We start from the raw sequence: 24,942 nt of genomic DNA on the forward strand, positions 1-24,942 counted from the left end.
TCATAAAGCTCCTGTGCTCTCCATTTCCGAGAGGACCAGAATGTGTTTGCATGGGACACTGGGTGATCTTCAGCAAAGCTCTCATGGTAGATGCACGGCACTGGTGTCCGTTCTTTGCCCCTCTGTGCAAAACAACACGCTGGGCACCTGCTGGACACATTGCCCTCTTCAGGCTTTTGGGGGTGGGGGGGAGCATCCCACAAAGCCACTGCTACCCGACCCTGAATCAAATGGAACCAATCTTGATCCCACCCCAAAAGGCCCTAGATCCAGCAGAATACCCTTCCTGTCCTTTCTGTGTACCATGCCTACCACCTGGTCTATGACTGGAGATTCCAGGCTCTATGATAACACAAATAATAAATACCCAACTGTCTCATTCTGGGTACGATAGGATTAATCTTCATGCTGACCATTTTCCAGATGCAGCACCGAGGGAAATCCTGGCCCCATTGAAGTCCATGGCAAAACACCCATCTTCAGCGGGGCCAGGATTATGTTACCAAACTACTGGGTGTTAGGAAAAGCTTCCAACTCAGTCACTATCCTCCCTGCACCTGGAGGAGAATGTGGCCCCAGCCAGAAGCAAACCCAGGGCTTTTCAGTGCTGCTCTCCCTTTCTTCCCGGCATCCTGTAGGCTTTCACTGGGAGCTTAGAGCTCGTGGAAGGCCGTGGCAAATACGAAGAACTCTGCATCCCGGTGTGTGTTATTCCAGCCACTGTGTCCAACAACGTCCCCGGCTCTGACTTCAGCATTGGAGCTGACACCGCCCTCAATACTATTACCACGGTAAAGCATTTGAAATCTTCTTCCTGCTATGGAAACCCCCAGTCCACTAGTAGTATGATTTGTAGATTCAAAAGCCATAAGGGACCATTGTGATCATCTCGTCTGACTTACTGCACAACACAGGCCAGAGAACTTCCCTGAAGTACCTGCTGTTTGAACTAGAGAGATCTCTTAGAAACAACATCCAATCTTGATTTTAAAATTGCCAGTGATGGAGAATTCGCCATGACCCTTGGTAAATTGTTCCAGGGGTTAATTACACTTACAAATATGAGCCTATTTGTACTCTGACTTTGTCTAGCTTCAGCTTCCAGGCACTGGATCTTGCTCGATCTTTGTCTGCTAGACTGAAGAGCCCATCTGCAAGTTTTTGTTCCCCATCTAGGTACCAGACTGTGATCAAGCCACCCCTTAACTTTTTCTTTGTTGAGCTAAAGAGCTTGAGCTCCTTGAATCTATCACGATAAATAAGGCTATGTTCTAGTCACAGGTATTTTTAGTAAAACTCAAGGACAGGTCACGGGCAGTAAACAAAAATTCACGGCCCGTGACCTGTCCATGCCTTTACTATACACCCCTGACTAAAACTCGACCGGGGGATGGGCTAAGCGGGGTGGCGCCGCTTATGTTATGTTCTTACTAAGTGTCAAAAGGAATTAGTTTACCGTCTTTGTTATATAAAGATCAGCAACAAGTCCATAGTAAAGGTTGAAAATATATTGAAAGATATTAGTTAGAGTCAGTAAAGGAAGAGTGTAATGAGGTAAAAACGAAAGGTAGAATTGCTGAAAAAGATTGAAATATTTCTTTATGTAGAAAGGAAATTACTTCACAATTCCTTGGCTGTATATTTCCCAGGTATTAAGGCAATACCCTTGGTTATTTTTAAATTTTTTATTAAAGCAACCTTAACTAAATGAAATTTCATAGGAAAAAATATTTCTCTTTTGGAGACACCTGTCTTATTTCATTCAAGAGTTGATCAATGGTTTTAGTGCCATTCTAGTTACCAGAGCAGGGTGGAATGTTTTGAATTCTGACCCCGACCATCTCGATTGTTCTCCCTACCAATGGAAATGGGGGATTCTCCATCCCTGGAAAGCTTTGAGTACATCTACACAGCAATTGGGGGTGTGATACTTCAGTCAAGCTAGCGCAGTCAAAGAGCAGTTGGTTGCAGCCGCATGGGCGGCAGTTCAGGTTAGCTGGCCAAATACATACCTAGGATCTCGAGCCAAACTAACGCATGTATTTCTGCCCGAGCTGGGAATTACATCTCCCATCTGCGATGGAGACATCCCCTTCAAGTATGCTATAAGTCAAGCAGAAGTTATGGGCTTGATGCAGGAATTATTGGGTGAGGTTTTCTGGCCTGTTTTATGCAGGAGGTCAGACTAGATGATCACAAAGGTTCCTTCTGGCCTTAAAAATCTCAGGGAGGGGAAATCAGGAAAAAACGTTGAGGAAATTATAGAGGAGGCTGAATTTATTTATTTATTGAAATTTCAAGTTTACAAAATTTCTCAAAATTTCCAACTGAACATGAAAAAAACCTCAAAAGTTTCTCCCTTTCTCTCCTCCTCAGTCCCTCCCCGCCCACACAAACTCTAGCAATGACCTGATTTGTATATTTCTCTTCTGAGGGCTGAATCCATTAGATTGATCCACTGCCCAGCTCCAGGCTAGATTACAGTCAAAATTCCGAGCATTGTTTGTGGTGTTCTATAAAAAGCGTTTTCAGTGCCACTGCAAAATATAAAATGAACATGAGTTGATCCATAACAGCTGCATCTTTCTAAGGCCTCAGTTATGAGCCTTGTTGTATGCTCATGAGGAGCCCATTTCCCCTGCATGGGATAACCATGATTGCCAGACACTGTGCAAAGAAGAGAGTGGCCTTTGGGCTGCTAATCCCCTTGCTTTGCAGACGGGTGGGCAGGGGTGGGGAGTGGCTGGAGCCAAAGCAGTGCCCCTCTCTCACAATGTGCCAGTCAATGCAGCTGTGCCCATGGAGGGAGACGTAAGCTATGCCAGGAAAAGGGTTGGCAGCTAATTCCCCTCTCATGGAGAGATGGTGAAGCAGTGATTGAACTGCTACCCTCCGTCTCAGTTCACTTCCTGCCCTGTCCCTGGGGCACTGCAGCCACACGCTACCATTATAACTCAGGCTGGATTGCAAGGTGCCAATCCACCCCTAATATTCAGCGTGACACCCCCACCCCAGGGGCCCTGTTATCTGCTACCACTGCCTGCTTGGCCCAGCTTCTCAAAGTCACCACGGCAGAACAAGATCCCACTGAATCTGAGGCATTGTGGAATTCTGCAGTTAAGAGAGAACTACACTTCAGCCTCGCTGCTGTTAAAGTGAGAGTCCTTCCCCTCCAGGAGCCTTCCTGGTCTGGGATGAGTGGGAAAGTCTCTCTACCTCGCTTCCGATGAAAGATTTCACTGGGTGTTTCACAGACATGCCCCATCCCCACACCCCCAGAGTAGTTCTTTAACGCTAATTCACATCACCCCAGCCTTGATCGCCTTTATTAAGCGGCTCTAAGTAAATCTTGTTCCTATTCCCTCCCCAGACCTGTGACCGTATCAAACAATCTGCAGCCGGCACCAAGAGGCGGGTGTTCATCATCGAGACCATGGGAGGGTACTGCGGCTATCTGGCCACCATGGCAGGCCTGGCTTCAGGAGCGGACGCGGCTTATATTTATGAAGATCCCTTCACCATCCGCGACTTACAGGTGAGTCTCTACCTATAAACAACTCATCTGTTCCTCTGTGCTCAAGCACAGCACAACACAAGTACACTGTGCATCGACTTCTTCACCTGGAGTCCAAGCACCTTCCACTGGACAGGCATGGAGCTACAGCTGTGCAGAAGCATGTACCTAGAAAGCACAGTGGCTGTAGTACTGGGAACCAACAGGCCCGAGGTCTGACCCACCCCCATTCAGTGTGCGCTCTCCCTCGAGCGGTGGCTGGGATAGCACCCCGTGCAGGTTGAGGAGCCTGCTACAGACTTGGCTAAGAGCGATGGACTTTTTAGCTCAGCCCATGGAGTCTCATGATCCAGAGGCCCCAGGTTTGTTTCCTCCTGCTGACGAGCCACCCCGGGGCATGGCATTCCACAGACTTCAAGGCCAAGTTCACCCCTGGCAGAAAAAAGTGCAAGTCCACCAAAGTCAATGGAGCAGTGCCTGCTTAATTCAGCTGTTGGCCTGTATCCTAGAGGGCAGAGATGCAAACTAATCGGAGGGTCTCAGAGGACCGGGATCCCTGGGGAATCCACACAGGTCTGTGTGGACGGACTTGTCCCACTTCCTGCCGGAAAGGCTCGTGTCAGGCAAGGGAGCAAATGCTGCTCTCAGTGACCCTAGTCTAAATCCAGAGCAAGGCCCTGGGCTGCAGTGGAGTTATTCCGGCTTTTGTAGGGCCTGGTTCTTATTTACACCAATGCCCTTTTCCACGGCTCTGGCAACACAAAGGAACTGGAGCTTGTGAGCACTTTGGAGCCTGGACTGGCTTTTTGGCCTGTGTCCATACAGCGCCTAGCACAATGGGATCCTGGTCCATGCCAGAATACAAATCATAATCAGTAACAGTGCGAATGAGAAGCTGGCCCATAGACTTTAAGGCCTGAGGGGGCCCTTCTGATCATCTGCTCTGACCTCCTGCACCCCACAGGCTGAAGGATCTCACCCAGCGACTCCTGCATGGAGCCTAGTAACTAGACTGAGATCAGCGCTGGGGTTAGGGGCATCTACTCCTCCAAGGGTGCACGCAGGCACCACTGGTTTGCCATTGGCCGTAACGTCCCGTTAAAATCAATGGCAGTTCTGAACCCTCAGTTACTGCAGTCTAGGTATACATCACACGGGCGTTTCAGCAGCCTAGTTAGCTCTCATCTGATAGGCATTCCCCTTTAGCTGAGCTTTATCGACTGACCGGAGAGGTTTTCCTGCTCCCCGAGATGTGGATTTGCGTTTACTGCTTTTAAAAACTGCTTTTAAAATATCTGGATTTGCTTTAAAAAAATTCACAGGAATCTAAGAAGCCTCCTGCTCTTCTCTATGTTAACAGGTTAACGTCGAGCATCTGTGTGAGAAAATGAAGACCACAGTGAAGAGAGGCCTGGTGTTGAGGTAACCAGCATCAAAACAAGTCAGGGTGGGGACAGTCACAGGCTGTAGCAGGGGCCAGTGGCTGAAGCGCTGGACCAGGACTTAGGAGACCTGGGTTCTGTTCCTGGCTTTGCCACAGCCCTGCTGGCTGTCCTAAGGCAAGTCACTTGCCTTCTTTGTCTAGCAGGTTCCTCAGCTGTACCCTGGGGATGAGACTTTCCCTCTCGTAAAGCCCTTTTCCATGAACAGCATTAGATAATCCATATTATGCTGGACGCCTCTTACGTGGGATATACATTCGACAGCCTGTATTAACAATGGTGCTCTGAGGGTCTGGAGAGCAATCAGAATCCTGGTGCAAAGACCACCAATGGACCTTGGGATTCGTAAAATACAGTCAGCTATAAGGCAACATTTTCAAAAGCACCTAAGTCACTTAGGCCCAGCTCAAAGGTATTTAGGTCCCCATTGATTTCAGTAGGAATTAGGCACCTAAATACTTCTGAGGATCTGGGGCTTTAGAAACACAGGTCCCATTGACTTTCAATGGGATTTAGGAACCTGAGTCATTTTGGATCTTTGGGAATGTTCTCCAGATCTGTCTAGGGAAAAGATCTGTTCATCTCCCTGGTGTAACTGTAAAAAAAAAAAAACCATCCAGCCATACTCACAAATGAAAACCATAGACAATACAGGCCCAGCACATTTCTAAAGGGCTGACCCTGAGCTGTCATTCAGCTCTGCCTCACCAATCTATATTTCTCTCCATGAATCTCCTTCCTGCCCCAGTTTTTCCCCCATCACCCAATGCCTTAAAGCCACTTATTTGAGTATTCTGTCTCCATCTGTCGTGTCCACCCCTCATTCACTTGGGCTTTCGTGTTTGCACCTCACAGGAATGAGAAGTGCAACGAAAACTACACCACCGACTTCATCTTCAACCTGTATTCAGAGGAAGGGAAAGGCATCTTCGAGAGCAGGAAGAACGTGCTGGGACACATGCAGCAGGTACACACGAAGCTGGTGAGGTAGCGTGGCCTAGTGGATGGGGCACTAGACGAGGACTCAGGAGCCCTGAGTTCTGGTCCCAGCTTTGCCACTCAGCTGGTGAGTGACCTTGTCCAAGTCCCTTTCCCTCTTGATGCCTCTGTTTCCCCTCCCACCCTTTGGCTGCTTAGACTGAGCTCTTTGTGCCAGGGCCTATCTCGGTACCACTCGGCCCAATGGAGTCCTGATCTCAGTCAGTGCCATTATAATATGCTAAATAACAGAGGATGCTCTCCTCTAGACAGCAAAGCTCCTCCCAGTTCAGTACCATCTTTCCTCTGCCCTATTGCTTTGTCCAAATGACCCAAACCTCTGGAAAGGAGCAGCTGGATTGGCTTCTGGCAACACCACCTTAAAGAGCCAATAGCAGCTCTTCTGGGCTCCAAAATCCTCTGCTGGGAGAGAACAGTACTAGATGGAAATCGCCTTGCTGGGCCAAGTGCTGGGGGTCTTGGTGTTGATCACAGGTGCTAGAATTTGGGGTTGGTACAGTGTCCAGAAGCAACAGCCCTTGTACGATTAATTCTGCCTTCTGGGCCGGTGATGCGCCAGGTATCCCATTGAAAGGCAGCGAGTTCTCCCTGTTGTCATGACTCTTCATGCCTGAAACCAAACTGACTCTCTCGCTGCGAATGGCAGGGTGGGACGCCGACTCCCTTCGACAGGAACTTTGGAACAAAGATGGGTGCGAAGTCTGTGGCATGGCTCACTGGAAAAATCAAGGAATACTCCAGGCATGGTAGGTTACACGTCACGGTAGGAAGAGACCCCCATGGCCCAGGCAGAGCCATCCACTTAGCTTTCTGTGCAGTAGTTGGGTGCACATGTCACGTGCTTTTGTGGCTACATTCAGGGTGGATAAAAATAGATTTTAAAAAATCAGATTTGTATTTAAATGGGATTTGGTTTTGAAATTAAATCCATTTTTCTTTAAAATTAATTTCAAATTTAACAACCTACCTAAGGCCTAAACTTACTATAATCTTTTAAAATCATTTAAATTAAACAAAAAATATTCAAATAGTACCTGATTGCTGTCGAAGTTTTAAAGAAAGTCAAGCCGCTGAGCGGGGAGAAAGCACTGGCTTAGCACCTGGAACTAGACTTTGCGGACATGCTAAACCAGCTTTTAACAGCCACGGCCTCTGCTGCGAGTGCAGAGAGACTGTTTTCTTCATTTCGGTTTATTCAACTAGTTCAGCTCCATGATTAGTTTGTCTGAAGCTGAGGAACCGATTGGGAGTTGAAAAAAGCAGGAAAGTTTGTTTTCGCTCTTTCCATCTAAAGGAGCTGTGAGAGGATGAGATCTAGTGGCTCTAAAATCTTGAAGGACATGAGGATCTATGAAGGGACTCGGGGTTGCAACACCATATACACTGAAAAGTTGTATCGGCAGAGCGATCTCTCGGGTATGAAAAATCCACCCCTCAAGAGACATAGTTAAGTCGACCTAACCCCCAGTGTAGGCAGTGTGAGGTTGATGGAATGAGGTCGATGGAAGATGGGTCGCCCATCACCCACCTGATGCCCTGACCGCTGGCCGACAGAGCCACTCTCTCTCTCTGGCCCAATGACTGAGAGTAGCTCTGTAGGCCAGCGATTAGGGCATCCACCTGGGAGAACGGAGACCCAGTGTCCAGTCCCCTGGCTCCAATTGCTCCATTATTTATCCAGAGTGGAATAGCTTCAGTGGGAGAGGTTAAGGAAGCCCCCCACCAGACTATTGCATAGCTCAGTGGCTAGAGCACTCTCTGGAGAGGTAGGATTTGAGGGATTTCCCTTCTCACATACCAGGCAAGTGCTCTAATCACTGGGCTAAGAGTGGGCATTACCCTCTCCACCAGGGTGTTGAACGAGACCTGATCCAGCAGGTAGCCTTTCACCGATCTTCCCCCAGTTTGTGAATCACTCTGGGACCTAGGTGGGAGATGGGCATCTGGATTCCTAGAGGGAGGCAGCAGCGTGCATGCCCAGAGGCAGAAACATAAGCACCAAGGTAGCTTTTACCCTGACAACTTAGGTCTGAGTGAGTATAGGGGCCTACAGGTTCTGAGTTTTATGGATTGCAGTGATGCCAAAATAGGGACTTAGCGCCTCTGTCTGGCGTTTAGGCACATAACTCTCTGTGGATCTGGGCCATAGTGACCAGAAAACAATCAATTCAATTCACCAATTACAGCCAATGCTTCCTTTGTTCAATAAATCAGTTGGTTTTGATAAGCTTATTTTTTTCTTATGTATTCAGCACATTTAAGGTAGCTTGAGTAAAAAATTATTGTAGTAAATAAATGTGTCATTCACCGTTTTCTAAGAGTAAGAAAAAAGGAAAAATTAAGCATCTGAATAAATGTATGTTAAGCTAATAGACACTACAGCTTCCTGGTTAGCAAAAAGAAGCACCAGATGGAGAGAAAAGCCTGTATTTAGTTGCAAACCAACATGTAGTGGTTATCAACTAATGAGAATCAGTTTTTTTAAAGGAAAATAACTAAGTACAAATGCAAAATAAGATTAAAATGGATTATTAAATCAGAGGTTCCTGCCTGCTGATTTAAATCATGGTTAAAACCAATGATTTCAAAGCACTTGGCAATCCACGCTGGGGCTGTTGCTTCTCTGCCAGCTGCTTTGTGGGACCCTGCAGTGTTGGTGTAGCTGTGTGGGTCCCAGGAGAGCAGAGAGACAAGGTGGGTGAGTGTTGCATTTACAGCATAGTGGGTGAAGGCACTGCCGCCACCTAGTGGCGGACGTTGAGAACTAAGTTCTCAGTGCATTTTCGCAAAGGCGGTAACCCTAACGCAGCGCATTTAGGACCTGGTTTTTCAGAGTTAAGGAGGATGTTTCAGACTGTGGGAGAGCAGCTGGGTGGGGAGGCAGCTCCTCATTTCTGATGGGGGTATAAGGGCTAGGACCAGCGCTGGCCCCAGGAACTGCAAGAACCTGAGTCACAGACACCTAGGGTACGTTTGGGGAAGATGAGAATTTGGCCGTTCAAAAACTAACAGAGGCTGGGATGAGGCTTACGGTACCAAAACCGTGTGGCCTAGAGGCTAGAGCACTGGGTGGACTCTGGAAACATGGACCTGGAGCAAGTCACATCCCCTCTCTGTGCTTCAGTTTCCCCATCTGTATGATGGGGATAAGGAAACTGACCTTTGTAAAGCGCTCTGAAATCTACTGATGAAAAGAGCTAGGCATTATTACGGAACATGGAGCAGCAGGCTGCTTAGCGCATGAGGAGGTGATGGTTAGAAATGAAATGCTGTGGCTGCTAAGTTAACCAAATGTGTTTGAGGAGGAAGGATCCTTGCATCTAGTTGTGCTTTTCACTTACTTTGAATTCACCTAGCGTCAGTCTCCAGGAACATAGACATTTCAAAATCCGCAGGGATATTCGCCCCATGCAATCAGTGGGCAGGGTGGAACCTGGTTTTGGGTTTTTTTTTTCCTCCCACAGACAATGACTTTTTTATTGGACAATTTGTTTGGTACATATAATTCTCTTCTGAAGTACAGTGTGAGGATATGGGAAAAATTACACTTAAGACTTATCTAAGCTTGACAGCATGTACTCCATACACCAGTAATAATAGAACTGGTTGAAGGCAGAGATGGACCAACTAGCCTTCAAACAAGATATCTCCCTATATTGCATTTCTCGGCAGAATGAATGGCTCAGGGGACCATGCAATCCCATAGCATTCAGCAAGAGGCCTCACTGTCACATTTGAGGGTGGCCTCAGGCTGCCTTGCTTTGTTCTCTGCCTCCATGTCCAGGTTTTTGCCTCCTCTGCAAATGAACTTGGGCACACAATCAGTGAGCTGCAGCAGATGAGCTGGAGGGCTGGGTACTGAAGTACTAAGATGGTTTCACTCCAATTCCTTGCAGGTCGTATCTTTGCCAACACCGCAGATTCAGCCTGCCTCTTGGGCATGCGCAGACGGAATCTTGTCTTCCAGCCACTCGCCGAACTCGAAGAACAGACCGATTTTGAGTAGGTTTTCCAAACATTCTCCCCCTTTCCTGTGCATCTACCGCACTGGTGACGAATTGATGAGTAAGGGAGGATATGAAAACAACATTTGAAAGGGTTAGGAAGCAAGGAGGGAGGTTGTAGAGAGCTGGTCTCTAATTAAGACACAGGTATATCATAGGCTGAACATCAGGTAAGTCTTCCAACTGGGGAGATCTCTCAGCGAACAGAATAGCATCCCAAAAGAAGTGGTGGAAGTCCTACGGCTCAACTCATTTAAGAAACCAACGGGAGAAGACAGTGTGAGGGTACAGAGCAGTTGTACCATAAAGACCATGATCAGCATGAAGAAGGGCTTTTGAATCCAGCAGATAAAGGAGTAACAAGACCCAGGAGCTGGAAGTTGAAGCTAGATAAAAATCACATGGTTGGAAATAAAAATGTGTGCCTTAAACCAGAGTAAGCAATGGGAACAGCTTCCCAAGGGACACAGCGGATCCTTTCTCATGTGGAGTCTTTAAAATCCAGGACTAGGTATCTTCCTAAAAGTGATGCTCTAGCTCAACCAGAAGCGACAAGCTCACAGCAGGAATCACTGGGGGAGGTTCTACACCTGTGGGAGGTCAAGCTGATCATAATGTCCCATCTGACCTTGAAATCTATTAATAAAATCAACACTTCCCTGCCTGCTCCCAGAGTTATTTCCTGTTGGGAGCAGTAGCTCATCCAGCCCCTGGGTGGGGATCATTGCTTTGACCTTCCTGGTAACTCCAAGTCTTTTCTAAGTATATTAGCTCATGAATGAGCAGCATCACGCATATGCCTGTGTGATCCAGAGGTGTGGATTAAAAAGTCGCTGCTGATCACAATTATTTTCTTTTCTCTATAGGTTCCCCTACCATGCTCATCATCAGAGTTTCTGAGCACCTTCCAGTAATGCATTAAGCAATATGCCTAACGTGTGTCCCATGTTTGGGAGTGGGTTTTACAATATACATTTTTTTCCCCAACAGGCACCGCCTCCCCAAACAACAGTGGTGGCTAAAACTTCGTCCAATCTTAAAGATTCTGGCCAAATACAAGACCGACTTGGACACCTCCGAGAAAGCCCACTTGGAACACATCACGCACAAGGGGGTGCCTGCTGAAGCCAACATCTGAACCACTGGAGAGGCAACACAGCTGGAACAAAAGCAGATCTGCCTCTAAAAATAGCTTTTGGCATCAGGGACCTCTGAAATAAAGTTCTTCCTGTTTTAGCTCACGTCCCCAGCTCAGCATGCAGCAGTCTAGCATTTATACAGTAGTTGGGGCTGCAGTCAGTCATGTGTGCGTATGAAAACAAGACACACAACTCCCAGGATGGCAATGCAATATCCTGGTATATAAAACTGTCTAATTTACTGGTTAAAAAAGAGTTTTGAAATGCACTTTCTGGGGCTGATTTAGCTTCCACAGGGTAGTTTAAATGGATGAGTCGGTCAGGCTTCTTGTACATCCAAGTTAATCATTTTAAAACGATAGAGTCTAATTTATGTCACGGTTTTAAAAGAAACCCTCCATGTTTCTGAACTGGCCCTTGTTATGTCAGGAAGTGCCAGCGCAATGAGAATAAACACTATGAGTAGAATTACTTTGGTTTTAACTTCTCCAGACGCTTGAATGAACAGGAATTGTTTGACCAGGGAGTTGCCTGCATCAACCTGTCTGAATCCTGTTACTAATTTATATTATGGTGGCACCTAGGAGCCCCAGTCACGGATCAGGCCTCACGGTGTTCGGTGCTGTACAAACACACAACAAAAGGACAGGTTTCAGAGTAGCAGACGTGTTAGTCTGTATCCGCAAAAAGAAAAGGAGGACTGTAGCTCACGAAAGCTGATGCTCAAATAAATTTGTTAGTCTCTAAGGTGCCACAAGTCCTCCTTTTCTAACAACAAAAAGACAGTCCCTTCCCCGAAGAGCTTGTAAGGGTCTGTCTACACGGCAATCAGTCAGAGGTGTGACTGCAGCACATGTGGGCCTACCTGAGATCGCCTTACTAAAGCAGCAGCATAGCCATGGTGGGGATATGCGCTTGCTACTGGAGTATGCACGCAGGGTCCGGGTGAGATTCTACTTCAGCATCCTGCTTTTCTAGCAAGCTCTTTCAATCAAACTCATGCCCCAATACTTAACCGATCAATGCACTGTGAATGCCACCCTATCTGTTCACGTCCAGCTAGCTGGACGTATCTGAGCACCTCGCATTCTCTAGTGGAATTTATCCTCAACACCCTTCTGCAGCAGCGAAGTATTAGCCCCCTTGCTGGGGAAACAAGAGGCACAGGGTCCACTAGGTCACCCAATGGCAGAGCCAGGAATAGAACCCAGCTCTCCAGAAGCCTAGTCTACACTAGTAAAGGATTACCTGTAGAGCTGTCCTGGCAAACAATCCTAGTGCAGATGCATCTCATACTGGCAATAAAGGGCTGGTACTGGGACAGCTCCTCGAGTGAAATAACCTATGCCAGCAAAAGCACTTTTAAGCTGGTATCACTGCATCTACGTTAGGTCTTTTGCCAGTATAGAAAGGTCACCAAGAGAGAGTCATTCCCCTAACCAACATTGCTATGCTGGCAAAAGTGTCTAATGGAGACCAGGCCTGAGTCCTCGTCCCCTAGCCTATAATGTCTCCCCAACCATGATCTCTGCGGAAAAGGACCTAGGGGTTACAGTGGACGAGAAGCTGGATATGAGTCAGCAGTGTGCCCTTGTTGCCAAGAAGGCCAATGGCATTTTGGGATGTATAAGTAGGGGCATTGCCAGCAGATCGAGGGACGTGATCGTTCCCCTCTATTCGACATTGGTGAGGCCTCATCTGGAGTACTGTGTCCAGTTTTGGGCCCCACACTACAAGAAGGATGTGGATAAATTGGAGAGAGTCCAGCGAAGGGCAACAAAAATGATTAGGGGTCTGGAACACATGACTTATGAGGAGAGGCTGAGGGAACTGGGAATGTTTAGTCTACAGAAGAGAAGAATGAGGGGGGATTTGACAGCTGCTTTCAACTACCTGAGAGGTGGTTCCAGAGAGGATGGTTCTAGACTATTCTCAGTGATAGCAGATGACAGGACAAGGAGTAATGGTCTCAAGTTGCAGTGGGGGAGGTTTAGGTTGGATATTAGGAAAAACTTTTTCACTAGGAGGGTGGTGAAACACTGGAATGCGTTACCTAGGGAGGTGGTAGAATCTCCTTCCTTGGAAGTTTTCAAGGTCAGGCTTGACAAAGCCCTGGCTGGGATGATTTGATTGGGGGTTGGTCTTGCTTTGAGCAGGGGGTTGGACTAGATGACCTCCTGAGGTCCCTTCCAACCCTGATATTCTATGATTCCCCCTCCAGGATGACAATTCCGTATCACAACACCCAGCACCTGGTAGTTCGCAGGAGCTGAGGCCAGAGCCTAAGAACGTTACAGATACCAGGTCTACCAGCTTTGTCACACGCACGGAGCGGTGGAAGCTCACATGAGCACTGCCGCTAATACCTTCATTTGAAAGGTCACACTGCAGCAGAGGTGCTAACGGGTCAGATCCTTGGACAAATGCCAAGAGCTGCGCTAAACAAGCCCTCCTCCAGGAAGAGAATCCTGGTCTCTGGAGGGGCCAGTGGAGGGAAATTCAGGCTGAAGAGGAGAGACGGTGGAAGCCTTTTATTTTGTTAAAAAACAGAAAAGAGGTGACCCTATGGCAGAAAAGTTTCTCCCCCTGCTCAATTTTTACAAGAATTTCAAAACAAAATTTTGAATTTTTTTTTTTCATTTTGAACTAGGTTCTGTTTTTTTAGAAAAGAGAAAATAAAAATAAAGTAAGTGAGGAAAAAACTCTGGCATCTTTTTCTGGAGGGGAGTTGTTTTGTTTTGAAGACAAGGGGAATATTTCCCACCAAAAAACAAATTGGGGTTCCTCTCCCCAAAAATGATTTTCCCAAAACTCACTTACCTTTTTCTGAACCAGCTCTGAGGTTGGCTTCTCCTGGCACTAGCTAAGCTGATGGCCCTCATGGCTCTTCTGACCAAGAGCTAAATACCCTCTGATGTACTGAGACCCATCAGGTCCCATCGTCCAAAGGGCAAAGGCTAGCTTCCCCTACATTTTGAGCTGCTTCCCAAATAGGGAAAAACTCTGGGAGGTTCTTCTCAGAAGAACATTGCTGGCCTACTGTCCCGCTTCATATTGGCAAGGAGACCAGCATAACAAGACAGGTCCTGTAGCACATCTCAAGCTTTAGTACTGAACTAATTCAACATGCGAGGACTCTCCATTGAGAACAACACCGCCCAGGAGTCTGATCCTGGGTGCATCAGCAGCAGCCACACTGCTGAACGCATCTGGTTAAGGAATGGAGTAGAGAGGCCAGAAGAGAGCAGTTTCCTGAGATGGGGAGGGATCCTGGAGCAAGTGCTTTAAGGATGGCAGATACAAGAGCTTGCTTGTTTGAAGAGAACGGCTGGAGGAGGTATAATGTAGAACTGGAGACCTCAGATATCAATGAGACCTAGTGAACGTCACTGGAACAGGCTGAGGGAAAGCAGCAAGGAGAAACTGAGTTATTCCTTAAAGGACTGTCTGGGATCTGGACAGTCACTCATTCTCTTAAGCATCCCCATGTTGCCGAGCCACCTTTCTGCAGCTCACTAACAGTAAGGCTCAGAAAGCTTTCACAGGCAGCCTGCTCTTCGCTGTGTTTCTCCATGAGAACTCCTTGGAGAGTAGTCATATAAGAGCTGAATTCGGTCTCCTAGAAATTCTGTGATCATTGCCAGAACAGCAAAAGGATTTGTGAAGAGTCTCGGGGCACGTCTACACTACAAAATGAAGTCAATATACAGCCACCGCAGTAGTTAATTCAATTTTTAAGGTCCACACTAGCTCCTTCGGTCAGCGGTGTGCATCCTCACCGGGAGCGCACACACGGATGACCCTCCTCTCCCACTCCAATCCCTCACCAGGAGGTAGCCGAGGCGCGGACTCCCCTCTCCTCCCCCACCATCCCTCATCGGGCGGCAGGCCAGGCTCAGAATCTCCTTTCTGCCCCCCCCCTCAATCCCTCAATGGGTGGCAGGGCTCCAGCGGTCAGCCCCATGGGGCAACGGGCAATGTAAGCAATGCAGTGCCTACACTTTCACAGCATCAACCTAACTACATCGAGTTAAGCGCTACACTTCTCATCAAGGTAGAATTATTAGGTTGCTGTAGTGGGCGAGTTACATTGGCGGGAGCTACATTTTAGCGTGGACACTTACAGTTCGGTCAATGTATGGCAGTACTCTGTAATGTAGACCAATGAAGCCAAATTAATAAGGAGAGAATCCCAAAGCACCCAGACAGCATCAGTGAAAAGATAGCTAGCACAGAAGGAGCTGCTTAGAGCTGGTCGTGAGTGGTTTATTTTTGTAACTATAAAATACAGAGAGCAACAAGACAAATCACTACAGAAACCAGAAGTGGGGGGAGTGTTTCATGGTTCCCAGCAGAATTTTATATACAGAAGAGCTTTCCAACAGCTCCTTTTCCTATTTTGGAACGTTCTCCCTAGTTGGATGTTGTCACTCTGTGTTTCAGGGAACCCCACAATGAAAACAGAGTCTTGTTAAAAACGGGGCACTGCCTGAGGAATTGCTGACCAGTTTTCCCTCCTGGAAGTGCTGTGAGCCCTCATATACGCTGCCCTCAAGAAAATCAGTGAAATGGCAAGCGGGATAGTGTAAAACCAAGTGTCAGACTTTAACCAAAACACCTTCAAATGTGTTAGTGTGAGTGAATATGTCACAGAAACCAAGTGCCTAGGATTACAAGCCGTGAATCCCTCCCGTTGCTCCAGAGTACATTCACACCAGGCAGGACTGGAGATCAGTAGTGCAGGGTGCCACCAACACTGGAAGATGCGAAAAGCATGTTCTCAGCAGGGTGATCTCCTGAAGCAGAGAACAGCCCTCACAACGGAGTCTAGACTCACGCTGCACTTTGGCACCTACTTCTTTCACCAGAGGACCCGAACCACCTGAAGTGCAGGATTTTGAGAGGGGCTGTTCATTAGGACAAAGTGTGGCGGTTGCTGATTGTGTTTTTGAGAGGGCGCACCCTTTATATTGTGAGAATCCCATAACGCTCCCCACTTTCATACTCCCCCCCATCACATCCACACAGCTCTGCTTAATAGCCACTGTTACTGCAGTCGTGGGCAAGGATATCTCCACCGGAGCCTTTCTGAAATCAGCCAGAGACGATGCAGTTCAGTGGCTCTGGCAAGTGCTGCTGGATCCCAGCAGCAGTGTTGGGTGCTACTCTTTCCTTAATGACTCCACAGCAGTAGTGAGCCGGGAGACCTCTCTTATTGGTGCTACAGGAGCGCCAAAGATTCACACGCCCGCCCCACCCTGCTCTCGGGAAACGTCTGTGTTCACGCTATTTGCTTTGTTAGGAACATGTTTAAAATATCTCCTTCCCCTGCAATGAAGAGTTGATGCATCTTAGAAATAACAAGGGAGGTGTGCAGGGGGAATCTCCCAGTGCATGTTGTGAAGGAAAAACCGGTGTATCTCCAGACAGGGCTTACCTTCCCTACAGTTCTCCATCTCTGCTCATGACTCCATCCATCCAGAGAGCTGGCTGCGGTGCTCTACACTTTGAGAGGTGCAGTGCGGAAAGCAGTGATTAGAGATACAAACACTCTGTAGGAAGGAGCTCTCCTTCCAAGGTCTATGAAAAAATACAAACTGAATACGTGTGCTTGGGGTGGGAGCTATCGCTAAAACTAACAAGTCTGCAAGCAGGAGTCCTGCTTACTGCCTGGTTGACTCAGTCAAGACAGCCCTGAAGCTGGCTGGCACCAGCTCACTTCCTCCAACAGGCAAGAGCAACCATGTGGGATTTTCCCATGCTCCAAGACTCCCTCCCTTACTTAATTCCTTCCAACAGGACTAGACCCCCTTTGCCTGCTCTCCACACCTAGTTGAGAAGGCCTCTCTCTCACTAAAGCCCACCTAGTCTCCAGAAAGCAGGACAATAATTTGTCTTTCTGTGGCAGGGAAGGTGATGGATTCTATTCAAGAATGTCTTGTGAGACGGCTGGTGGCTTGGTACTGAACTCGGAGAGAAATCCTGAGGCTGGAGATGGGGGAACAGGCTCATGCAGGAAGAAATTGCACAAGTATCCATCAATAGTGCCAGGTGCCACCATGGAGGTCACCGTCCTGTGTGGTGCTCTGGGGAGACAGGAGAGGAAGCCCTAGAGCCTGGAGTAATCTTGGATGACGACTGGTCATCAGCTTGACCATCAGAGCGAGAAGGAGGAACCCAGTGTCTGTCATGTCAGAGATTGAGTCACAAATCTAGTTATGTTACTGGCATCCCCATAAAGCATAAGGAACGGGGGCAGTGAATCAAGCACAGAATCCCCCAGAATTTGACCACTCGCTTATCTAAGGAGCAAGAGATATTCTTTCAGGGACTCAGGCAAAGGAAGCTCCTTCACTGCATCCGGCAGGAACTGGACTCCCAGGCTGTGCCGCAGGGCGTAGCGAGACAGTGTCTTTAAGGTACCTGGGGTGGAGCAGAGCAGGGTAAGTTTTTCACACAGCTGCTGATCTCTTGTTACCTCCCGGGGCATATTACCATTTTTTCTTAAATCAAAGTGACCAATAGCTCTGTGAAGAAGATCAAAGCAAGAATCTTCTCGCTCGGTACCAAGTCCTCTGACCAACAACGCAACCAGCCTAGATATCGGCGTCTGCCCTTTCAAATTAACCACTCTGACCTCCGCTCCGAAATCCAAGAGTATGCTCACGCTCTCTAGGTTTCCTTTCATGGCAGCCCAGCTCAGGGGTGTGTCGTCATTATAATCCCGAGCATTAACCAAGGCGCCGTTCTCCAAAAGCGTTCGGACACACTCTGCATTGTTTTTAAAGGCAGCCCAATGGAGGGGCGTGTCCTTGTTCCCATCCAGCGCACTGGGGTTTGCACCGTATTCTAAGAGGATCTCAACACAGGTCTCATCTTTTTCTGCTGCATAATGAAGGGCTGTTCGGTTGTACCCGTCAAGGGCGTTGACCTGCAGAGAGAGAGAGGAATGGATTCTTGGGAGATGGGTATTACGCATTAACAGATCTTTGAGTGGGATTTGCAGAACGCTCGGCACTAATCTAACTCTGCTCCCACTGAAGTTGATGGAAGTTTTACCAGTGTTCGCAGCATTAGCTCTGCATTGCAACACTCTGACAACAATGGGAATTTTCACCTCTGTTTTACAAAAAAGGAAACTCAGGCACAGAGGGTCAATGATTTGCCCAAGATCACACAGAAAGCTTGTACTAAAGTCAATAATGTAACCTAGATCTTCAAAGACCCAATCCTGGGCATTAGCCACAAAACCTCCTTCCTCCCCAACTGATGTGTATGAGAGAGTCAAACTGCAGACACACACTCCCATAAAAGGTAAGGAAAGACTTCCCGAATTGTGTAACATCAGCTGTGCAGCTCGGTAAGTGCACATTTGCCAGACTAGGGCATAAGGCAGATGCCGTGAATGCAAGTCACTGAACTAGACATGTGCTGTATATATACACAACTTTAGGCCTCTGTAGTTAAAATACATCCGTTCAAGATCATGGTACAGTAACTACGGTTCATTGAGATCTAGACGCATGCCAAGACCAAAGGGTTTTTTTAACAGGTTGGCTGCAAACTGATTTTCTTTCAAACTACAGAGCGTCTTTACTGTGGCTGCATCAGCTCCCAACTGAATGGCTCTCCTATATCCAGTTTAAAGGAATGTTTTTTTAAATGCTTTTACCTCCGCTCCTTTTTGCAGCAGTAATTCAACACAGTCCACATCGGCAACCATACAAGCGCAGTGTAGCGGCTTCAGAATGCCGTGCATACAGTTAACATCGGCTCCCTGAGGAAAAACAGGGAATAGCGAATGGTGTTAGTAAATGCATTTATTCCAGCCCAGTTTACATCATGGCCTCTGTCACATTCGCATACCAGTTAAGTGTAAGATATTCCCACACTAGATGCTACATACTGAGATGGTTACAGTATCAATGGAACCTTATTATAAAGTGTTTCTAAATAGATGTTCCAAGCATATTACACTCATGAGTAATATCAGGTCATTTTTTGTATTAGAACCTGCAATTTCAGACCACTGTCTAGATCCTCTCATCTTGCAGCTTCCATCGGTGTCTTTGTAATTCACTCCCCTTTGTTGCTACTATGGCTCTGGAGAGGCGTTCTCTCCCCCATCCTAAGAGCTGCCCTTATCTCAAGCAGAGGACAAAGTTCAGATCAACACATTAGCAAACCATGGCCCTAATAAACCTTGATCACTAGCCACTGGTGTCAGAGTTACCAGGTGCACTGCACCTCTGATGCCATCCAATCCTGTTGAATGCACCCCCCACCCTCAGGCCAGTAGCCTCTAGCAGTCACCTGGTTGGGGATGGAATTACACGATTCTCCTACTCTCTGTGACCCAGGGCCTGCTCTGTCTCCTGGTACTAACCATGGTTGCCTCAGCAAGTCTGACTTGGGTTCAGACGCTGCAGTTCTGTTCCCTTCAGGGCACCAAGAGTGGTAACCAGTGACCAAACAGCCTCCTTAAAGCGAAGTATCATTTACTTAAAACAAGAGCGTTCTACAGAAAACATCTTTAAAACAATAAAACAGACTATACATAGGTCTAGCTTAACTTAACCCTTTGTAATGGGCAACTTCCAGTTCCGGCAAAACAAAGTTTGCTGCTTGTTGGAGACAGGATCCTTGAAGCTAGCGGCTTGACCCATTGTCTTTAGAGTGTGCGCTTGGAAGTTCTTAACTGGGAAGCCATCGGTGTTGCGCTCATGCACAAACGCCATTGAATTTGAGCATTACAGGCATATAACAAACAAGCATCGTATATTGGGGTTAGCACAATCACCCAGGAAATTCTAATAATGCGCTATACAATAACTTCCCCTCTGACCAGTCACGTACAGTGTTCATAACATTATTACATATCACAGTCACAACTGGTATATGAGCCATCTTCCAAACAAACTCGGGCAGGCAACTTGTATCAGCTGACATTGCCTTCGGACTCAAGAATCATTGGTGGCAATTTTATTGGACACTGAAAAAGCTGGCAGCAAGTTAGGTAACCCTTGACAAGTTCAGTTGCAGCCCCAAATTCTATTCCTAGACCGCCCAGTTTTATAGGGAGGAGCCTCTGGTTCCATATACAGAGTCTGGACTTCTGTTCATTTAAAAGGGGCTCTGGCAAAAGGCAGGGGTGGGCCCTGCTCCTACTTTTCAATACTGCACCCGAATCACTGGCATCCAAGCATCTGACACATTAGGACTGGCAAAAAAACTTACATAACGCAGATGCCTCCCAGCTAATCTCAGGTTAAGGTGTGTCCTGCCCCTGTACGGTTTTGAAGTATTGTTCAGCTATAGAATACACTGCATGAAGCCAGGGAGTCTGCCCACTTCAAAGGGCTTCCTTAATCACCAAGCTGATTTATGGCACTTTTTCTGGACTTCCTTAACCTCGAAATACCTGAGGGATTAAAATAGCACAGCAGCTGCTTGAATCAGTCCAGGCTAATCTGGACCCTCTGCCATTTACAACAGGGTGAGGAATCTGAAACGATGACAAGTGCGTAGCCTTTTCCTTTGCAGTAGGCTGAGCATATTTTACAGTTTAATTTTAAGAAGCGGAGTTTGGAAGAGTTTGACATTTAAGGGTTTGAACAGTATGCAGAATCTCAGTTCTAGGTGCCTTGCTCTGGATCACTTATAACAGACTAAACACCCCACCCCAATTTTCTCCCCTTCTCCCTTGCAGCCAGAAGTGGCATGACATTCCCAAAAAAGACAACAAGGAGTCCGGTGGCACCTTGAAGACTAACAGATTTATTTGGGCCTAAGCTTTCGTGGGTAAAAAACAGGGAACAGAGAATGGCGTTAGTAAATGCATCTATTCCGGCCCATTTTACGTCATGGCCTCTGTCAAATGGCATTAGATACATCTGAAGAAGTGGGGGGGTTTTACCCTCGAAAGCTTATGCCCAAATAAATCTGTTAGTCTTTAAGGTGCCACAGGACTCCTCGTTGTTTTTGTGGATACAGACTAACACAGCTACCCCTCTGATACCTGACGTTCCCATTGATCAATACTGGACAAAAGTAATTGCTCGTGGTGTGCAGGAGTCTGCCTGGCAGAAAGATTCTTCTCCATCTCATTAATTATATGGTTGACTCATATTCCTTCCACACCCCTCCATTTCCTGATACATTTCTAAGTGCCCTTCATATTCTCTTTAAGTCTCCCCCAACACACACATACCCCCCCCAAACTTCTGCAGCAGCCCAAAATGAGAGGGAAAAAGCCGCAGGTTTTTATTGCATTAGATAGAATGAATTACAATCCATACCATACTGCATTTGTTATTTGAATATTTTGATCAAACACACTGGATCTGGAATGCTTCCCCAGGTATCTTACACGGGGGCAGAAATTCCAGAATGATGATATTTAACACTGACAATAGCAGTGGGCAGAAGAAAAAGCTGAAGGCTCTGTTCATTGAACGTTGTGGGAAGAGCTAGGAATTTTACGGCAACTGGGATGAAGACGGTGGGGATTTTTGTAACGAGAAAGGCAGGTTTGTGCAACTCTCACACCAAATGTGAGCAGGAGGATATATGGAAATATTCTATCACTATTAAAGATTGAATTTAGTCTAAAGCTTTGAAGTTCTGCTGTTCTGAGAGGTTTCCCCCCCATGAAAAATAGGTGCTCGGGATTATTTTTAGTTGACTTCCAGTAGCAGTTCTTTCTTTCTTCAGTCACCCGTAGGTAGAGACCAAGCGTGAAAACTTTCAGCCCTCAAGGTCAACGTTGGCATTGCCACTTCTCATTTTTAAATCACAAGTTCTCACATTAGTTGGTGTTTTTCTTAAAGCTCCACCTCCCGGAGACCTGTAATTATGTGAGACTCTCAGCTTTTCTTTAAAAAAAAAAAAAAAAGTTTCTAGCCCTCACAGTTATGGAGAAAAAGTTTGAAAAAACACACCCCTTCAGGCTGAAGAAATACAAGGCAAAAACACCAACAACCCCAATTTAAAAAAAATAAAATCTCAATTTTTGGAGGCCTGAATCATGACTTTTGAACACTTCAGATTGGGAATATGAGGGTGTGAAACCAGAGGCTAGAACACAAAGTGTTCAATAACTAACTGTAATGGCACAGTGATGCATGTAATAAAGAAACCAAATGCAGTAAGAGTATCATGTAGTTCAGAAGACAAAGAGTCTTCGGCCTCCTGCCAGACGCTCCATTTTCTCACAGGTTAAGGTAAACTCCAGTTACAAGCAGGCTTCTGATCCACATGGCAGGGCTGCAAATTGCCTGCTGCAATCCCTTGTTTTCGTATCTCCAGGTAGGACTTGGAAAGGGCTGTCTGAACCCTTTGTTTACAAATTCTCCTTTATGTGGGTCTTTATATAGCATCCATCTCTGTAGTACCTCTGCCCTTAGGGAAACAGTTTCACTCAGAGGTGAGATACAGATCAACAGAAGAGGATTTCTAGGGTGGAAGATCTTGATGAACTCTGCAACAGAATTATGGGGCGCTGGGTATTAGACACAATGCAGCAGAGTTAAATTTGTTGTGTGAACCTTACCTCTAGAATTTCCCTGAATTGTGTGTTTAAGTTCTCAGCTTCAGTATTTCGACATGGCACTATGACTTGATATCCGCCTAGCCACCCAGTCAAGCTATACATTACCTCTATTACCACAGTACTTGCGGGTCTCAAACAAAATCAGAGCTCTGTTGCTCTGGACACCGTAAAGACACAGTGGGACAATCTCTGCCCTGAATCTAGACAGATAAGACAAAGAGTGAGGGGAGAAAGAAGCACAGAGAGGGTAAGTGACTTGCCCCAGGTCACACAACAGTGGGAGAGCCAGAAACAAAAGCCAGGTTCATGCCCTTGCCATCGGTGCCTCTCATTCACACATACAGGCAAGTTTCATCTTATGCTGGGGTTACGTTCCGCAATCAGCGCGTAAAGAGAAAATCGCGAAAAGTCAAAACTACATTGAGTGTAATGGCAGGCGGAATCGCCCACACTACAGGTACAGTATTTAAATTGTTATTTTTCTCTTTTTTTTGGTTTTGTTTCTGCCGACCGTGCAAAGCTGAATTCGCGCATGTTAAATGCGCGTAAGATGAGACTCGCCTATACATATGTTAGATGAGATAGAGATACACAGATAGAGAAGCACAAGCTTTCAAAACACAACACTAAAGCAACATAGTGTTTACGTACCCTGCTGATAAGATCTTCAACATTATCATGTGGGAAAGATCGTATGGCTGTTATAGTCCGGATCAACCGCTCTGACAAGGAGTATTTACTCTGAATGCTCTGCATAATATACCACATACTGGAACTCAAGCTCCTTCAGTTAATCCACATGCTCTAAACTGCCTGGAAAGAAAAAAAAAAGTTTTAAACAAATTATTTCTCAACTCCCCTGCAAGCCACACACCAAGCATTATTCATCTCAGCACGAAGACTCAGTCTGCCCATGAGACTGGCCAGACACCACTCCGTTTCCTAGCAGCATTTATATCAACAATATTTGCTCTCTTTCTACAATTCTTTTTTAAAAGCTTCAAAACTAACGGATGTTTCCCCTTCAGACAAAGATACTTTTAATCCCTGAATTTTAACAACTGCATGTCTGTGACCTTCCCATGTTCGCAGTTTTTTTAAAGCCAAAGACACTTACTATTCATTTGAATTACTGTAATGCCTAGGGGCCCCAGCCATGGTCCAGGACCCCATTGTGCTAGACACGGGAAAATACAGAGCAAAATTACAGTCCCTGCCCTAAAAAACTTCCAATCCTACCATCTCCCCTGCCCCCCGCTCCACTTCCTTCCTCTGATGGCAGGTAGCTCTCTGAGGCAGGATCTATAACTTCACAGCAGCCCGCAGCACACCTGGCAACTAGGACGCCTGGCATCCTGCAGCAAGTGCAAGGACACCACAAGTGAGTGACACTTTCCAGCCTGAGCCCTTAATCTCTCTCTCTCTCTCTCTCTCTCTCTCACACACACACACCCTTAATCTCTCTCTCTGTCACACACACACACACACACACACACGCCTTCACCCAACACTAGTCAATGGGGGTCAGAGAGAGGGGGCGACGGCCGAAAGGGCCAGCAGGGGGAAGGGAGAGAGCGAGTAGGGACTGGCTGGAGGGAGGGAAAGGGGGACAGCAGAGGAAGATAAAAAAAGGGTGATGGGAGGCAGGGGGAGGAGGAGGAGACAGGCAGAGGGGGGAGGGGTGGGGGGAGATGGTGGGGGATGACGGGTCAGTGGGGGGAGGGGTGTGACGGGGGCAACGGGGGAGTGACGGGGGGGCGATGGGGCAGTGGGGGGGTGACGGGGGGCAATGGGGGAGTGGGGGGAGGGGATGACAAGGGGTGACAGGGCAGTGGGGGGAGGGGTGACGGGGGAAATGGGGGGGTGACGGGGGAGCAATGGGGGGAGTGACGGGGGGCGACGGGGCAATGGGGGGAGGGGATGACAGGGGGTGACAGGGCAATGGGGGAGGGGTGACGGGGGGCAATGGGGGGGTGACGGGGGGGCGATGGGGGGTGATGGGGCAGTGGGGGGGTGACAGGGGGCGATGGGGCAGTGGGGGGGTGACGGGGGGGCGACGGGGGGGCGATGGGGCAGTGGGGGGAGGGGATGACAGGGGGTGACGGGGGCGTGACGTTCAGGGCCGCTACGCGGGGCTGGGCACCGGGAGGGGACGCGGGGCCCGGCCTCACTCACCAGCCCCGGCAGCGGCGCTGAGCCCCGGACATGGGGGAAACGGGGTCCCGCTGTCCCCAACCGGAGGCGGAAACTCACCGGTCGGAAGGCGAGACAACGTGACTGAAGCAATGACGAA

General features: G+C 47.5%; 2 protein-coding genes across 5 annotated transcripts in view; one reads left to right on the forward strand and one right to left on the reverse strand.

The window, feature by feature from the left end:
* Positions 1-11,793, forward strand: part of PFKM (phosphofructokinase, muscle) — a 50,314-nt gene extending 38,521 nt beyond the window's left edge. The window contains exons 17-23 of one of the 2 annotated variants that reach the window (XM_074935753.1): positions 639-791; positions 3,371-3,535; positions 4,875-4,936; positions 5,812-5,923; positions 6,602-6,701; positions 9,852-9,957; positions 10,950-11,792. In XM_074935753.1, the coding sequence (XP_074791854.1) occupies positions 639-791; positions 3,371-3,535; positions 4,875-4,936; positions 5,812-5,923; positions 6,602-6,701; positions 9,852-9,957; positions 10,950-11,097 (846 nt within the window). In that variant the 3' untranslated portion in view covers positions 11,098-11,792. Of the gene's footprint in view, positions 1-638; positions 792-3,370; positions 3,536-4,874; positions 4,937-5,811; positions 5,924-6,601; positions 6,702-9,851; positions 9,958-10,949 lie in introns of both variants that reach the window. The other variant, XM_074935755.1, reaches the window with a different exon arrangement.
* A 3,560-nt stretch (positions 11,794-15,353) lies between these two features.
* On the reverse strand, positions 15,354-24,942 carry ASB8 (ankyrin repeat and SOCS box containing 8). Of its 3 annotated transcripts, none has more exons than XM_074935680.1 (4): positions 24,903-24,942; positions 23,301-23,462; positions 18,771-18,875; positions 15,354-18,029 (listed from the first exon to the last, which is right to left on the reverse strand). In XM_074935680.1, the coding sequence occupies exons 2-4, from the start codon at positions 23,415-23,417 to the stop codon at positions 17,397-17,399; spliced, it is 855 nt and encodes a 284-aa protein (XP_074791781.1). In that variant the 5' UTR covers positions 23,418-23,462; positions 24,903-24,942; the 3' UTR covers positions 15,354-17,396. The 3 variants fall into 3 exon arrangements, with proteins under 3 accessions (XP_074791781.1, XP_074791780.1, XP_074791782.1); XM_074935679.1 differs by having other exon boundaries at positions 24,825-24,936; XM_074935681.1 differs by lacking the exon at positions 24,903-24,942 and adding an exon at positions 20,336-20,519 and having other exon boundaries at positions 23,301-23,361.

The sequence above is a fragment of the Natator depressus genome, chromosome 20 (genome assembly GCF_965152275.1).
Source record: "Natator depressus isolate rNatDep1 chromosome 20, rNatDep2.hap1, whole genome shotgun sequence".
NCBI lineage: Eukaryota > Metazoa > Chordata > Testudines > Cheloniidae > Natator > Natator depressus.

Excerpts from the sequence above, each read along its gene's own strand:
- ASB8 (XM_074935680.1), bottom strand. The coding sequence starts at position 23,417 with ATGTGGTATATTATGCAGAGCATTCAGAGTAAATACTCCTTGTCAGAG. Across the intron at positions 18,876-23,300 it reads TTGAAGATCTTATCAGCAGG|GGAGCCGATGTTAACTGTAT; the intron begins GTACGTAAACAC and ends GTTTTTCCTCAG. Across the intron at positions 18,030-18,770 it reads TGCTGCAAAAAGGAGCGGAG|GTCAACGCCCTTGACGGGTA; the intron begins GTAAAAGCATTT and ends CTCTCTCTGCAG.